The sequence below is a fragment of the Saccostrea echinata genome, unplaced genomic scaffold (genome assembly GCF_033153115.1).
Source record: "Saccostrea echinata isolate AGI-Se365-2 ecotype Australia unplaced genomic scaffold, CSIRO_AGI_Sech_v1 ptg000004l, whole genome shotgun sequence".
Classification (NCBI taxonomy): Eukaryota; Metazoa; Mollusca; class Bivalvia; order Ostreida; family Ostreidae; genus Saccostrea; species Saccostrea echinata.
Window position 1 is genome coordinate 11,692,231 of NW_026889753.1, and position 17,623 is coordinate 11,709,853.

Below are 17,623 nucleotides of genomic sequence, written 5' to 3' on the forward strand. Positions count from 1 at the left end.
AGTTGATCGACATCGTTCGACCAATCAGCAATTGTTTTTTGTAAATGACGATATTTGCGTTCGGGATATATCTTGACTCTTTAATATCGGTAATGTAAAACGCAAGTAAACAATGATCCGTAAGATAACATGCCATTCTATGAATAGCAATATGGTGTCACCCAATTTCTAAAGCAACGTGCAAAATATGTGACTAAGAATCTATACTGCAGATGTAGATTTGCATTTTTACATGTTTAAATAACAAATTAACATAACTCAATACCTTCTTCTTACATGTAATTATTCTTTAAAAACATTTTTTTTAAAATACGCTTTTTATTTCTGTCGATGACGCAATCTGTGCGTACCTGGTAAGAATCATGATCACGTGACAAAAACAATCCCGTCTTTTGTCAGCACCGTATGCCAAGGGTTTATGAGGAGAGTAGCGTATCAGAAACCCTTGGCTAGCGAAGATGTTGGAGCTATGGCTTTTATATTTCACATGTGTATTCCTTGTTTCAAGACCTTTTTTTGGGTACCATCATATTTGACCTTTTGACCTTGACTTTGGAGTTTGAACCAGTTTTACAAAATTTTACAAAACTTTAACCTTGGCCATTGCTTTTGAACAGTTGGTGCTAGGGCTTTCATTCTTCATATATGTAATCATTGTGACAAGACCTCCCCTTAGATACCAACAATTGAAGTCCATTGACCTTGACCTTTGACCTACTTTTGGAAAACTTTAATCTTGGCTATTACTTTTGAACAGTTGGTGCTAGGGCTTTCATATATCACATATGTAATCCTTGTGACAAGACCTTACTTTGGATACCAACAACTTTGACCCTTTGACCTTGGAGTTTTACCTACATGTACTTTTGAAAAACTTTAACCTTGGCCATATCTTTTGAATGGTTGGTGCTAGGGCTTTCATATTTCACATGTGCATTTCTTGTGAGAAGGCCTTTCCTTTGGCACCATTAATTTTGACCATTTGACCTTGATGTTTGACTTACTTTTGAAAAACTTTAACCTTTTCCATATCTTTTCAATGGTTGCCGATAGGACTTTCATATTTCACAGGTACATCCCTCAGGACAAGTCCTTACTTTGGGTACCAACATATTTGATTTGCATTTGAGAAAGTTTAACCTTCACTATAAGATGCCATATGGGGGCATCAATGTTTCACAAACACATCTTGTTCATTTAAAAAATTAAAATGTCTTTTTTACTTTTCTTGACATGTTTTATAAGATATGCATACTACCCTAAAACATCTTATTAGCAAATAAAACAATTTTTACATTTTCTCTGGGAAAAAAATTCATATAAAATAACTAAGAGCTAATATCAACCATATTTCAAAAGAGATTTTTTTTGCCCCTGGTTGGACTTTCACCTGCAAGTCCAGGGGTGGTGACAACAGCACCAAATTATGTAAATGGAAAATGTAACAGACCAGATCAGGATTCAGACCTGGGCCCCCTGAACTCCAGACAAAAGGTCTATTAACTGAGCTTTATAATTAGGCTAGGCACCAGTGTCTGACTACCAAATTATTATTCTTTACACTGATTATCTTAAATCCCTAAAAATGATATGCAGCATCAAAAGCCTGAAAAGTAGTAAGCCATCCTAGATGCATTGAACAAAGCTGCAAGTTTGGTCCTTGTAGGATATACTATTACTTGGGAGTGTACTTGCATTATTAAGACTTTGTCTGCATGTACAGAGAAGGATGCTACTGACTTTATGTCATATGATAGATGCATTCCTTTATGTCCTCAAGCATTACCTAAAAGTACATCAAATACTTCAGGGATCGACATTAACGGTTGTCCGATTGCCCGGGACAAGTAAATGCTCAGTTCAGGCAAGTGAAATTGTCAACATACTTGTCCGATCGGGCAAGTGAATTTTTCTCATACAAATGTACATATTTATTTAGTTTACATTAATTTATAAAACAATAAACTGAACACTTGATTCCCGCCACACACCTGACTGACAATGTTTTTAGATTCGAAATTCCTTGGTAGCGTTTCTGGATTATACAGTTCATTTAAAAATCAAGTTCGTCGTTTTCTTTCGCTCTACGTCTAACAAAATTTTGTGAACTTCTTATTAGGAAATTAGATTATTTATTCATGCACAGAATATAAGTACAGTGTAATACGTTGTATCCTGATCAAGGTGAGATGTATGTTTCGTGTCAACCATCTTCCTTAAGTGTTGCTTCACAGAAAATCACGAATCACAAAATGATCCTACCGCAAATAATATTCAAAAATATGAATTTTATTAAAAGGAAACGGAGGGTTATTGCTGCATGGCAGTGTGTGTTAACAAGTTAAATTTACAAGTACAGTGGTATACATTTATGTACAAATGCAGCATCGAAATTTTTTTAGGTAGCTCAACTTGCCAAATTGACAGTAGTGTATTTCGTCACATTTTTTTTCTTTTCAAAACATTTGCAGTAATTAATAATTTTCTTCTGAAGTTCTATCCTAATTTTGGGCAACCAAGTTTTGCATTCGGACAAGTCAAAGTTTGAGATCACTTGCCCAAAGGGCAAGTGAATCTGAAAGTTAATGTCTATCCCTGCACTTAATTAAAGCACAAAATATATATTCTGAATGATAATATTATTTTATATCTAAATACACATACAGAGAGAACTCAATTTTTAAGTTTTTGTCACTAGATTTTCATAAACATCTAAAAATCCATTCTCAAATTCTGTATCTGAAAATTTCTGGACAGAGACTCTAGCACAATGTTGGATTTCTGTCCTTTCTTGCTCTGACAGTTTGAAAATTTTAGACATGTAGCTGGCATAGGAGTCCACATCAGATGCTAGGAATCCTGTAGGCTGACCATTCACAGGTACAACAATATCTAGCTTAGGTCCACCTGAATCGTGAGCCAGTACGATACATCCTGCTGCCATTAACTCCACCACACCTAGAATTGAATGAAAGCTATACATATAGGTGGTAGGCATACTATAGGACTATGGCACGCTTTGCAAGGATTTCATGTAGGCACTATTATCTGTAATACCCGGTACATTTTTTGCCTGACAGTCACAGAATAATGCAGCTCTTTCTATACTAAGATACTGAACATGTATAACAGACCACATAAGAATATGATTGTTATTTTTTGCACATGTTATTCTTAAATCACCCTCTTACATGTTTAATCTTACCTATTCCAAAGTGTTCGTTCCACATGGTATGTAGGCCAACCACTGAGGTAGACATGAGAGATTTTAACTCATCAAAGCTGACATTGAGCTTAAACTCCACGTTGTCCACGATATCCAAATCTGTGCACATCTTCCGTAGAGCATCCACTCTCTCTCTGTCACCTTGGTTACGACAGCTTCCAACTAACAGCAGTTTGTAAAGGGGTTTCTGATCTATAGTGACGGTTGAAATGAATTTATGAAATGATTTAATTTGTAATGGGTGATCCTTCTCTGGTCTGAACTGTGATATTGACAAAATGTGATTAGACCGCTTGCAATCCAGAGGTATTTTCACAAATTCATTAATGTCACAGGGAGGATACACTATATGTGTCCTATCTTCCATTTGCCACAATTGTTTAATGTGACCAAATGTCCAGGTAGAGTTCACAATGGCTACATGGCAACTTCTTCCTGCCCAACCAAACAGAAGTGCAAAAAGTTTGTAGTACTGCACCTTAAGAGTGGACAGAAACCAACTCCTGGTGATAAATGAGGGGTTATTGTGTCCCTCCCTTCGACTAGACACCTTCTCTAGCATATCTGTACTGACTGTTGGGTAGTGAACATAACATCCTACACGACAGTTTCCTAGATAACGGAATAAAGGAAAGGTAAAAGCATAGCCCATACTATCAATGTAAATGTCTGGTACACACTTCCACAGTGCCTCCCATCCCAGCAGTACTGACCCCAGGCTCTGTCCCAACAGAGTCAGGTAGGGGTACATATAAGCCTCCACCCATCTACGTCTTGTCAGGAATATAAAATTGATGGGGCGCTGGAGCACAATGTTGAAGCGTTGATGGGCTCGCTGCATAATCTCTCCAGGGGAGGCATCAGTGTCTCCGGTGTATACCACTACAACAACTGAGGGATACCTGGGTAAAATATTTCTGTTATTTAAACATACATTTCAGAATGGGCATATTTACATGGTTTTGAAAATGCTCATAATAATGTTTGATAAAAAATCTTTATTTTGACCAAATTAAATTGAAATGTGATTTATTTCCTTGTTTTCTTTCCTTTGAAAAAGAAATCTTCATTACAATGCTTTTGAGTCCTTATATCATTGTACAAAACTTGTTGAGAAACTTGCTATTATATTTGTCAGCCCAGCTGAAAAGATCTGTATCTCCAGCTTAATAGCAGACAGCTTACCGGTATACATTTTTCTGAATTCTTCCAATAGCCTGTCTGTCTGTACCACTTACTTTTACTGTATTACCCTGAAAGCCTATCTGTATCATGCAGGCACAAATCCAGGAAATTTTTCCGGGGGGGGGGGGGGGGGGGGGGGGGGGGGGGGGGGGGGGGTTTCCAACCCAGTCAAAAAAAAAACTCCTATCCAGAAATTTCTTGACATTGAAGCAAAATTAAAAAAAAAAGAGAGTAAAATCCATTAGCCAAACGTGAAAAACCCTATTTGTGGTGGTGATAGTGGGGTCCATGTTTTCGGAGTGGGGGTGGGGGCTGGGTGGGTCCAAAGTAATTTTTTATTTGCTTTATTATATACTTTTAATAACTCTGCAAATTCCAGGGGGGGGGGGGGTGGACCCCCAGACCCCCCTCTAGATCTGCGCATGCTGTATGTATCACATTCTTTTTTTGTATCGTTCTGACAGCCTGTCTGTCTGTACAAATTACACTGACAGCCTATTTGTCAGTATCAATGTCTTTTTCTGTATTGCCCTGACAGCCTGTTAGTCTTTATTAATCACTTTTTTTGTATTGCCCTGACAGTCTGTACCACTTACTTTTTCTGTATTGCCCTAACAGCCTGTTTGTATCTCTTTTTCTGTATTGCCCCAACATCCTGTTTATATCACTTTTTCTGTATTGCCCTAACCTGTATGTCTGTACCACTTGACTTACTTTTTCTGTATTGCCCTGACAGCCTCTTTGTCTGTATCACTTACTTTTTCTGTATTGCCCTGACAGTCTGTATGTCTGCACCACTTACTTTTTCTGTATTGCCCTGACAGCCTGTTTGTCTGTATCACTTACTTTTTCTGTATTGCCCTGACGGTTTGTATGTCTGCACCACTTACTTTTTCAGTACTGTTCCGATGGCCTGTCTGTCTGTATCACTTACTTTTTTTGATATTGCTCTGACCGCCTATTTGTCTGTACCATTTACTTTTTCTGTATTGCCCTCGGACAACCTGTTTGTCTTTATAACTTACTTTTTCTGTATTGCCCTGACAGCCTGCTTGTCTGTAATACTTACTTTTTCTGCATTGCCCTGACACTCTTTTTGTCTTTACCACTTACTTTTTCTGTATTGCTTGACAGCCTGTTTGTCTGTATCACTTACTTTTTCTGTATTGCCCTGATTGCCACCCAGAGGACTCTTTCCCCTCCCCCTCCAGCATTACAGTAAGGATGGAAAAAGCCAATCACACTCTTCCCGTTGACAGAAGCTTTGTAGGTCCTCCTCCTCTTTGTAAGCCATATTCTCAGAAGTAAAACAGTCAGTGTCAGAAGACTTATACAGCTGAGGACAGCATATAGTAACCATAGTAAAACAGCCATCCTGAAATAAAAAAAAATATCTGAAATGTAAAGTGATATTAACTGACAATATTGTGCTTGAGGACAGGTAACCTTAATTAATTGGTAGAGATTCTTTGGACTGACGCCTTCACCTAATCCAAATATCTAGCTGAGCCAAATCTCCGCCAAGATTAGAGGACAGGTACAGTAAGGCCTCTTCCTTACCATCTTCAGACATATAACGTATACAGAAATGATTAATGTTTATTTAATTATTATATTATCATATAAATTTATGATATTTTAATGTGATCATACTGATATGATTGTAAATGCCCCCTGAGGGTCCTTACATTCTATATATATCGTAATAACTGCTGTAAGAATTAAATAAGAAATACTTTGACAGGATCAAACTGCCTTGTACAGCGTTGTAAAATGTTTTCGGTACCCCCCCCCCCCCCCTTTTTTCACACATGCACACCTCAACACCGACTTCCTTCAACCACTCGAGCAAAAACTTAACAAACCTGGCAATAAAACTTTAAATAATTCACCAAAGAGTTAAGCGATTATAGGCGACTAAACTCGCATCTTCTGAAAGGCGACATTTATTCATCATTTTAAATTCCACGTATGCGAAAACATGTAACACAAAGTCTACTTTCACTTTGCGGGATCACTTCCGATTGAGACCTCAGTGCAGACAAAGATCACAGAAAGCTGTCAACACATCGCTTGTTGCGAACCTGAGAGTTCTTCTTTAACAGCATTTTTTTTTTCATAGTTAAAGCGACCTGGGACGGTTATATGACCATCTCTCACTTTTGCCAGAGGACTCGTACACACGTGCGTAATTCACTAGGTCACTGAAGCATGTCACATAAATAAACAAATGCACGAGATGGTACATTTGTAAATAAGTAAGTATTTTTTCCACACTATTTTACTCCCTTTTATGTTTTTGAAAAATGCAAAATAAAAATTATCGTTATATTCCTAATGTTTTGAAGCAACACTATATGATCTGATGATCATGATGATTGTTGAACTTTTTTTTGTATTTAGCAGCTGCATTTAAATTTCATATATATATATATATATATATATATATATATATATATATATATATATATATATATATATATATATATATATATATATATATATTTTTTTTTTTTTTTTTTTTTTTTAAAATGACCCATTTATATAAATTATATAAATGTGTTATTAAAAAAAAAAAAATGAATGAAGATGCCTTGATGTCGGTCAGACAATCTCCGTCTCTACTTTATCTTTGCTTTCATTTGCCATTTAAACATGGTGACCAAACATGAATAATAATAAATAACCAAACCAAGCATGGACAGAAAGATAAGAATATCATTGAGAGTCCAAAATTTTCAATTAAGAAAATTAATGATTTCAGATTTTTTTTTTTTTGACTTGACAATTATTTAAAATACCAAAATGGAAATGTATTAATACATGTCAGCTGAAAATTCTACTATTAGTGAATAAGAAGTGAAATAAATTGAAGAGCCTTATTCCGCAAATGACCACAAATAATTTTTCGACAGCTCTAAATCCAGAATTGTCATTCTTGTAATGATCTTGTAGAGCAGTGGTTACACAAATTGTCTTGACTGTTGACGATTCAAGTCAGCATCAATATCAGTTAGTAGTTAGAACAATCTAACTGTGTCTCGGGACAGGCCCTCACCACAGTTAAACCGGGTCCGTAGGACATTTATCATTTTAACGATAAAACATTATATCTATGATATCAGCTCTGTTCACTTGAAACTTCTGGCACAACATATTGACACCTTTACAGGGTTTGACACTTACTAAAGGCACGTCCGACCGACCCAATCTAGTAAATGAGTGGTCCGGTCGTGTAAAATGTACGTTAACTAGACCGATTGGTCGTGTTCATAAAATAACTGTTAAACCACATTTCAGTCTTCCAAATAAATATTCAAAGAACTTTTTTAAAGAAATTTTGTCCGATTGAAAACACTGTAAAGAAAAAAAATCCCCATATGACACAATTGCTATTTTTAGCCATAGGCACCTGAAGTGTGCATCGACACCCCCATATTGATTTTAAAAAATAGAAAGAGTTTATAATTTCTCAAAAGTATTGTATTTCCTTTTCAATCAAACTCATATTTTGTTTCATGCAAGTAGATTGTACTTTTTCTCACGTGTAGAGATTGGCCATGAAAATACAGTAACCAGTGGTTACGGCTGTAAATGTAATAGACAAGTCAGGGTAGATACTAGAGTCGTTCAGTATCAATATGGTATAAAAAGTTACTGAAAAAATATGTTCTGTAATTAATTTATTTTTATTTAGGATAAAAATTTTGTTAAAGTTCATTGCTTACAATAGTCCCATGTTGTGATTAGCCAGACTTTATTGGCTAAGTCTGTCAAAATCTTGACACGCTCGAGAGACGACACTTCAAAATTACATCATTAAAATTGGCGATTATAAAAATTAAATTTGTTTGTTTGGTCAGGGCTAGCGATTTTTGGGTCAGGGCTAGTAAAAATTATGGGAAGTAGCCCGACTGGACTAGTACTTGTAAAAGTTAATGTCAAACCCTGCTTTATTGTAAAGATGCAATATTGCCTAGCAATCTGAGAATTTTTTGTTTGTTTGTATAATTGCAAAAATACTTGGAATCAAAAATTATAACTTTTCATCAGTAAAAAAATGGCAATAAAAACATTGAATGTTGCAAAAAATGACCTCTTTCATACTGCAATCATCTTGCATCATAATAATGGCTCTCTCATGCTCATCTGTGAGCATACGCTGCATTTTATTCGAAATGTTTTTTTTTTTTGCAAAAGAACTGTTTAAAGAAATCAAAACAAAAATCAAATAAAAAATTCTTTTTACAATGGATGAGCACAATTTTTTCATTCATGTTAAAATTATCATGGTTCTATAGATTTTTCAGCGATTTCATTTTTGGTCCTAATTAATTGATACCTAGTGTAAATGTTGATATTGTTCTGCCATATACAACAGATGCTATTGAAAAAAATAGAGTAGTGGGTTAGAAATTTTGATTGTTATATATGAACCATTATGAAATAATAATTGTATCAGTGAGATTTATAATCAAGTACCATTATGAATTAATTTATGAGCCAGTGAGATTAACTAATGAGATTAAGGCAGCTGGGCCTGATGGAATCCCTCTAGAAGCTCTTAGGGCAGACATAAAGACATCAGCAGATATGTTACTACCTCTCCTGCAGAAGATCTGGTTAGAGGGGAAGGTACCAGTTGACTGGAAAAAAGGATATTTAGGGAAGCTCCCCAAGAAAGGAGACCTGGGGCAATGCAAGAACTGGCGTGGCATCATGCTTCTCTCTGTCCCAAGCAAGATCCTGACAAGAATAATACTGGAAAGACTTAAATATGCCATAGAAGAACGACTTCATCCAGAACAGGCAGGCTTTAGAAAGGACAAGTCCTGTACACACCAGATCGCCACTCTCCGTATGATAATTGAACAGTCATTAGAGTGGCAGTCAACACTGTATCTGAACTTCATTGACTTTGAAAAGGCCTTTGAAAAGTCATCTGGAAACTACTCCAGCATTATGGAACACCACCTACCTTCATCAACCTCATACAACAATTGTATGACGAGGCTACATGCCAAGTCATCCACAACGGTAAGCTTACAGAAGCCTTTGAGGTGCGAACAGGGGTAAGACAAGGCTGTCTACTGTCACCGATGATTTTCCTAGTGGTGGTGGACTGGATCATGCGGGAAACAACTAGAGATAGCAAGACAGGAGTCCAGTGGACTTTCACTCAGTGTTTCCCAGAAATATGAGCACATGCAGCTCAAGACAGATAGCAAAGACAGGTCTTCGGGTCAACATTGACAAGACAGAGGTAATGCGACTCCTCAACAAACAGCAAACACCAATCATGCTTGGAGAGCATAACCTGAAAGACATAGACACCTTTACATACTTAGGCAGCAATGTCTCAGCCACTGGTGGAACAGATGAAGACATAAAAGCAAGGATTAATAAAGCACAACACGCCTTCATCACCCTCAAGCCTGTGTGGAGATCAACAGCACTGTCCACATGTTTCAAACTCCGTATATATAACAGTAATGTTATTAAGTCTGTGCTCCTCTACGGATCCAAAACAACACCTCCAACAAACTACAAACCTTCACAAACAGATGTCTGCGCCACATACTAAACATCAGGTGGCCAGAAAAGATAAGTAGTAAGAGCCTGTGGAAAGCAACAAATCAAGACCTGATCACTCAGCAAATAGCAAGTAGAATTCATGAGCCAGTGAGATTTACCATGTGGCTATATGAGTGAATTCATGAGCCAGTGAGGTTAACCATGTAGCTATATGATTTAATTCATGAGCAAGTGAGATTTAGCATGTGGCTATATGAATTAATTCATGAGCCAGTGAGGTTTCCCATGTGGCTGTATGAGTTAATTCTTGAGCCAGTGAGATTAACCATGTGGCTATATGAATTAATTCATGAGCCAGTGAGATTTACCATGTGGCTATATGAGTTAATTCATGAGCCAGTGAGATTTACCATGTAGCTTTATGAGTTAATGCATGAGCCAGTGAGATTTACCATGTAGCTATGCGAGTTAATTCATGAGCAAGTGAGATTTAGCATGTGGCTATATGAATTAATTCATGAGCCAGTGAGGTTTACCATGTGGCTATATGAGTTAATTCAAGAGCCAGTGAGATTAACCATGTGGCTATATGAATTAATTCATGAGCCAGTGAGATTTACCATGTAGCTTTATGAATAATTCATGAGCCAGTGAGATTAAGCATGTGGCTATATGAATTAATTCATGAGCCAGTGAGGTTAACCATGTGGCTATATGTTTTAATTCATGAGCCAGTGAGATTTACCATGTCCCCATTATGAATTAATTCATTAGCCAGTGCGATTTACCATGTAGCTTTATGAGTTAATTCATGAGCCAGTGAGATTAACCGTGTAGCTTATGAGTTAATTCATGAGCCAGTGAGATTTACCATTTACCATTATGATTTAATTCATGAGCCAGTGAGATTTAGCATGTGGCTATATGAATTAATTCATGAGCCAGTGAGATTTAGCATGTGGCTATATGAATTAATTCATGAGCCAGTGAGATTTACCATGTACCCATATGACTTAATTCATGAGCCAGTGAGATTTACCATGTGGCTATACGAGTTAATGCATGGGCCAGTGAGATTTACCATGTACCCATATGAGTTAATTCATGGGCCAGCAAGATTAGCCATGTACCATTAATATGGAATCCAGTGAGATATGACATGAAGCTGGAAAACTAGAAGAAAATACTGGTGCTTTTGTGATTTTATTAGTGAACCTTTTCACAAAATCTTCAAATAAGATGAAAGAAAATTCAATTCTCTAACAATTACCAAGATTTAGTAGGTAAAAAAAAAAGTTTTACCTTTTCTACTACATTAGAATGTATTGTGAATAATCTTGCAGAGAAAAAATTACATCAATCCTTATTAAACAAATGATTAAATATAAAGGTGTCAAATCCTATAGTAGTTAGATTTTTTTGTGAATATGAACACAGGCCTTAATTGATATCAAGGAAAGAATAATAAGAAATTAATGATTATGACTTTCCCCTTCTCTTACTGTAGCAAAGTAATAATGTGACATTATTGACCCAACAATGCTAAGTCTTATTTCTTGCACAAGCCACTCTTATTGGTTTCCTATTATATCTAGGTTACCTCATGGATAATCAGAATTGGCTCTTTAGAACATTTCGCACTGAATTTTTACCATACCTCAGTCCATTAGGATTTTCAGTCATCAGCATTGTTGTTTCTTTTGAGCAATTTAACCCAATGATCCAATCAAAATAAAATCTGAAAAGTGTTTAAATTACACCTATATAGTGACTGATAATTTAAAGGGGCAGTTAAAGTGTTTTACACAGGGAGGTGTCTAATGTTCTTTTTGTGATTTTAGCTCATCACATTGAACGGAAGAGGAGTTGGACAAAGGATCGCAGATCGACAGGGATGTTCACTGATCACATGACCAGCAGATGTTACCATGCTCCTTTGTTTGATGGTCTGATAGATATTCAGAGTTTCTGATGGAGAGAATCAAATGTGTATCAGCTACATGTAGGTCATAATTCCCAGCATGGAACAAAGCATTTCATCTCGAGTAACATTCCCAGAAAGACCTATGTCCTACAGTTAAAAAAGAAAAAAGAAGGTAAGAGAAAAAATGAATTGACTTTTTATTTAAAGTCTGTAATATTCATATTGACAATATTTAGAAATTTCAGTCCCAGGAAGATTTCCTTTTAGTATCTTGCAGACATTAATTAAAATATATATTGGATGTGCATAATAACACTTGGGATAATTTGATACCCAAAGCACATCTGATGATGACTTTTTAAATAAATGAATATTGATTACCAATATCCACTAGCAATATGAGAAGTTTGTTTTAATAAAAAATTCATTTTAGCAGGAATATTAAGAATTGTACAATTGGATTAACATAATTAGCAAAAGAATGGTATTATATGAGATATTTGATACTTTTGCATCTATTGGTACCAATAAACCTCCGACGTATTTTTAATACCTTGCAGCTTTAGATAAATTGTGGGAGAAGAAAACAAGTGCATTATAAACATGATAAAGAATACAATACATGTACTATTATTCTTGATTAATTTTAAAAAGTGAATTCAGTATTTTGGGTAACTTTTAAATCTTAGTCATTGTATAATTTTTATATTAACTTTAAAGAAGTAATTTTGTGACACAAGTTTATAGATAAATTACACAATATATGACAAGTGTATAGATATATTATGTAGAGCACCTGTACAAGTGTTATTACTCGCTCGTCCATGGTGTCATTCAACCTACTTTCACCTTTGTGTCTGTACATTATAATCTATTTAAATTTTTTTGTGTTGGAATTAAGTGCAGGATTTCATTTAATGAGGCGTGGTATCATGTATGTATGGGAAATGTGTTTGGCTGTGTACGGACAGGTTCCTTTATACTCCATTGGTGGTATTAATTTAATTAATTCAAAAAATTAATTACAGTTCTCGTTAACCTCCTGTCTACATAAAAGTTGTACCTCATTAATCTTGGCTGAAGGGACTGTTTATTTACTGGATTTGTTTACTGGACGAAGAAATCACCTGTGGGTTATGGGACATATAACCACAAGGTTTTTTTTCTTTATTTATACGAGTGTAGTGGATTAGCTTGTGTTTACTTGTGGGTTGTTACTTAGCCAGAGACTCTCTACTGTGTATTGGTTCTGTGGTGATGACATAATGGGAGATAATCCAGGCCATGTTAATCCTGATCCTCCACAAGAGGAACAAAATCTGGACGTGGATGAATCGGTCACTCTGGCGCCAAACTCCTCAAAGGTAGTTCTCAATACAGGTGTTACAATTAGAACAGGTGTATAGAGGTTAAGTTCTCTGTGGATAAGGGACTTACCTCTAAGTAGACTGACCACTATTGTAGGTTTTAAGTTACCAAAAAAGCACTGGACAGAGGAATGAGTTATTTGACATGACGATGGATAATTGATCGCCAGGTGACAAAGTATGGCTGATTTAATTGGAAGATCTAGACTGGGCAGTGGTGAAAAGGTCACAAATAGGAATTAGAATCGATGACACTCACATACAGAGAAATACTGGAATAATATGTATATATTTAAGGAGTTATTACTGTGTTTACTGTCAATATGATCTAAAGTAAAGTCCAACCTTCTGATAAGAATAAGTGTCAGGAATCGGACAAAACAGAACCTTAATTACACAAATATTTGCTTAACCAGGGATATGAAAGTGGAACGTTTTGTGTAATTAAAGGTATTTTTGGAATTTTTTGAAGAGTGTAACTATTCCATAGCATTTGTGTCTCTGTCAGTAAAAGCTGCCTTACATAATTTAAGAAATCCTTGAAGTTCTAATAATTACAGACAATTTGACAGCCTATTACTCAGATGTTATTGTGTGTAGGAGAAATTACTATGTTTAACATGTTTAAATGATATTGCTGATTGATCACAGGTAAGAAATCCAGGTAAACCAGTACAGGTAATATATAGCAAAGATCAATGAAAATGAAAAGTTCTGATTGGTATAAAAGGCATTTTTCAGTTGATGTGAATCTGTTTTCAGCTACCAGATTTATAAATGTACAAAGTGCTATTGTTGATGTAAAAAATGCATGATTTAATGCCTCTTGATGTAAAAATGATTGAGTTTCTTATTTCTCCAGTGATTTGGTTGTACATGTAAATAAATACAGGTCATGGCTATAATTGAACATTTGATTGCAGACTTCAATTAAGTATTCATAAATTTAACAGTTTGTGTTGGAGAACATATTTTTCCAGTTCATTAATTATTGTTACTTTTTTTCAGAAAATGGAGGAAAATATGGACGTTCCTGTGGATGGTGATGTTTTACGGGATGAGGTAAACTTTATTCACAATGTGTCACAGTTCTTTAATCAGGAGGCACTAAGTGATGTACAACTGAAAGTTGGAGAGAGCATTTTCTTTGCTCACAAATTTGTTCTGGCAAAGTCTAGTGATGTGTTTCGAACCATGCTTTATGAGAGTCGCTGGTCTCAGGAAAACATGAAGGAAATCGAACTCAGTGAAACAAAAGAATGTCAACCTGTGTTTGAAAAATTCCTGAAATTTCTCTATACAGCTGAAGTTGCAGTTACTGTGGAAACAGCTGTTGGAATTTTGTGCTTGGCAGACAAATATAATGTCACCTCCCTAAAACGACTGTGCACAAATTACATGGTGGAGTACGCCCGATCTCCAGAAATTAAAAATGCTGTGCAGTGGTACCCCTGGTCCAAAGCTCTAGGACTGACAGACCTGATTGATCAGTGTGCAAAAACAATAGCCTGGAACTCTGACAACCTTCTGAAGCTTGAGGAATGGAAGTCCATGGATTTTGATTTTGTGTATGACATGTTAAAGAACTCAGAACTGGTCATTCCCAATGAATATGTGTTGTTTAATTCACTCCTCACCTGGTTAAACCATGAGGCTAATCTGCCACAATTAAAAGAAAATGCAGCGAAGTTGCTTCCCTTGATTCGGTTTCCACAGATGATGGTCAGTCAGTTATACGAGATAGAGAACTCTGCAATATCAGAGAAAGAGGAATGTAAAGCCCTAATTCTGGCTTTGGTTGGAAAAGCATACAGATTCCGATCTCTTTGTCCCACCCAGGTGGAGCTTAACATCTCGTTCAGCGATCCATTTTACATGCCTAGAAATTACACTGACTTGGCAGTGGATACTGTTAGAATGCAGAACACTCTACGCTTTGGAATTCAGGTGGATGTGAGGACTTATGCAGGACCAGTACCGACAGATAAAAGAGAAGGAGAGTGGAAAATCACGTATCGCAAAAATGGAGACAACTGGACACTTCAGATCTTCTGCCACGATTCAGCAACAGTGAATGGGGAGGCGAGGGTCCAGGCAGCTGTTATAGTATTTGATGAAGAGGAAAATGTTATTCAAGTGGAACAAGTTCCCACATACACTTGTTCCCGTGGCAACCATTTGGCCTTGAACATCAATGTGGATAATTTTGCCGACTCCAAAGTTATGGCTGTCATTCTAAAGCCAGTGCCAATCTAACTTATTTAATCATGTGTTTCAGTCAATCTCTGACATTTTACTACATTGTATTGGCCCTTACACATATCTGTTGTATCGAGTGGAAATTCATGGGTATTTTACTGTATTGATCATGTATTTATAACTATGGTGTTAGATATGGAATATATGTGAATTACTTTTTGTGCAGTATTACTACTGGTATTATGTATTTGACCATTTGTGATAATATTATATATATATATATATATACTAGGGATGTCAAAATATTTATTTTCCTTAGTCGATCATTCGATTGCATTATTCGAACGATAGTCGAATATTCGGAACATTTTCTGAAAATAAAATTTTATTTCATACTTCTTTGGTACATACTCAGAAACCTTTTTACTTAAATCTATTTAAAAAGTAACATCAAAATTAATGCAACGTAACGCGTGGATAGCATGATTCTATGAAATAAATTTAGAAATCTAATTCTTCAAAATTTGTTATTTCCCCATGAATAGAATTCATAAATCGGCCTGTACATGCGGTCATTTTTTTTATCTAGTAAGCATTAAAAAATTGCCAGCCGATATTTTTTAAACCTTATTATGAAATAAAATGGAGGGGGGGGGGGGGCTATCAAAATGTCCTCAAACAGTTTAAAATGTATAAGCGCATTGTTTTAATAATTATCGATGTATCAAAACAGGTTTATTCCTTGCATTTGAGCAAACTTAAAATAACAAAAGATAATTGTCCAATGAATAATTTTACAAACAAAGCCCATTATATTGGTTAATTTATTACAAAAACAACTCAGGCTGTTACTGACAATTAATTCTCGCAGAAGTGAAGCATTTATAATTGCTGTACTTTCTATACGTACATAGAAAATCTACCGTTTTTTTTGTTTAGGAAAATTATCGACTGTCTATGAGAAAAGACTGTTTCTCATTTTTTGATGAGAATTCCATCTCATCTATCACTCATATATTGCATTTATTTAGTTAAAATAATATTTGAATGTCGTTTCATTATTTGATCGTCGGTCCATTCGACTGATAGTCGAATAGTCGACTATTCGTTGACATCCCTAATATATACACATGACAATCAATGGGTGTCTTTCATGTGCGGTATTACATGGTGTAATCTGAAAGGTGAACTTAATTAAGTTAAACAAAACATTTTTAGAAAGACTTAAAACCAGTCTTTTACACCAGTGTTGAAGTGGAATGAGGTGCATTTTAATAACACTATATAATACGATGTCATTGTATTTCATCTCGTGTATCGTGTATCGATGAAAAATCCTCAGTTCATGATACTGTTACGAAATGTTTCATTAATTTCCAGAACATTATACATGCTGCATATTTTTATGCAGCATGTATTATTACTGTTCTGGAAAGGTATGATTAAAAAACCTGTGCTGATCATCCAATCAATCACTGCAGTATTGCATGTACCGGTATATATGTACAGTTGAACTTTGTTATCCCAAATACCATTATCTCGAATACCAGGGATATGTCAAAGTGATTTGGCAGTCCCAACAATTCTTTTCAACATTTTTTTAAGCTTGTGAATTGAATCCTTGGATATCTCAAAGTTTTATCTCAAGATAACAAGGTTTGACTGTATATGAATTTTCACCAAATGGCTTCAGTATGTGAAGTATCAAAATATTAACAGGTGCCTGTCCAATTATTCCCAGTTTTGTAGCAATATTTGTTAATCTGGATATGTTTTGGTTTATTATAGAATTTAGATGAATATTTAGTTTCTGTGTTGTGGTGCATACTTTTAATTGTTTTAATTTATTCAGTTTCTTTGTTGCAGTATGAACTATGTTTTAATTTATTTTTATGATATTTGTTTGTTTCAGTTTTTACTGTTTGTCATCTGATTTAATTTACACAAGGAATATTGACAGAGTCTACCAGTTTGTTTTCTTCAAGTTATTCCCCTTTAAATTTGCAAGGTATTTATAACTATGTTTACTTATTTATAAATGTACAAATGAGGGATTTCAAGGAATGTTTTACAGGCGTCGTGTCCCTTATCAACAGACTGAGTCAACTTTTCATTAAAATTTAAAAAAAACCCTTAATTAATTAGTGAATTAATACATCTTTCAAAATTTCTTTTTCTAGGAAGATT

The 17,623-nt window shown here is 35.4% G+C and overlaps 3 protein-coding genes across 4 annotated transcripts; 2 read left to right on the forward strand and 1 right to left on the reverse strand.

Annotated features, from left to right (window-relative positions):
* Positions 1–2,631: 2,631 nt before the first annotated feature.
* Positions 2,632–6,377, reverse strand: LOC133179485 (GDP-Man:Man(3)GlcNAc(2)-PP-Dol alpha-1,2-mannosyltransferase-like). The gene is made up of 4 exons (XM_061314240.1): positions 6,277–6,377; positions 5,568–5,786; positions 3,206–4,128; positions 2,632–2,958 (listed from the first exon to the last, which is right to left on the reverse strand). The coding sequence occupies exons 2-4, from the start codon at positions 5,783–5,785 to the stop codon at positions 2,681–2,683; spliced, it is 1,419 nt and encodes a 472-aa protein (XP_061170224.1). The 5' UTR covers position 5,786; positions 6,277–6,377; the 3' UTR covers positions 2,632–2,680.
* A 136-nt stretch (positions 6,378–6,513) lies between these two features.
* LOC133179486 (BTB/POZ domain-containing protein 17-like) lies at positions 6,514–16,068 on the forward strand. Of its 2 annotated transcripts, XM_061314241.1 has the most exons (3): positions 6,514–6,669; positions 11,788–12,042; positions 14,246–16,068. In XM_061314241.1, the coding sequence occupies exon 3, from the start codon at positions 14,249–14,251 to the stop codon at positions 15,491–15,493; it is 1,245 nt and encodes a 414-aa protein (XP_061170225.1). In that variant the 5' UTR covers positions 6,514–6,669; positions 11,788–12,042; positions 14,246–14,248; the 3' UTR covers positions 15,494–16,068. The 2 variants fall into 2 exon arrangements, with proteins under 2 accessions (XP_061170225.1, XP_061170226.1); XM_061314242.1 differs by lacking the exons at positions 6,514–6,669; positions 11,788–12,042 and adding an exon at positions 12,877–13,216.
* On the forward strand, positions 9,609–9,995 carry LOC133178930 (uncharacterized). Its single transcript, XM_061313583.1, has one exon. The coding sequence runs from the start codon at positions 9,609–9,611 to the stop codon at positions 9,993–9,995; it is 387 nt and encodes a 128-aa protein (XP_061169567.1).
* Positions 16,069–17,623: the final 1,555 nt, after the last annotated feature.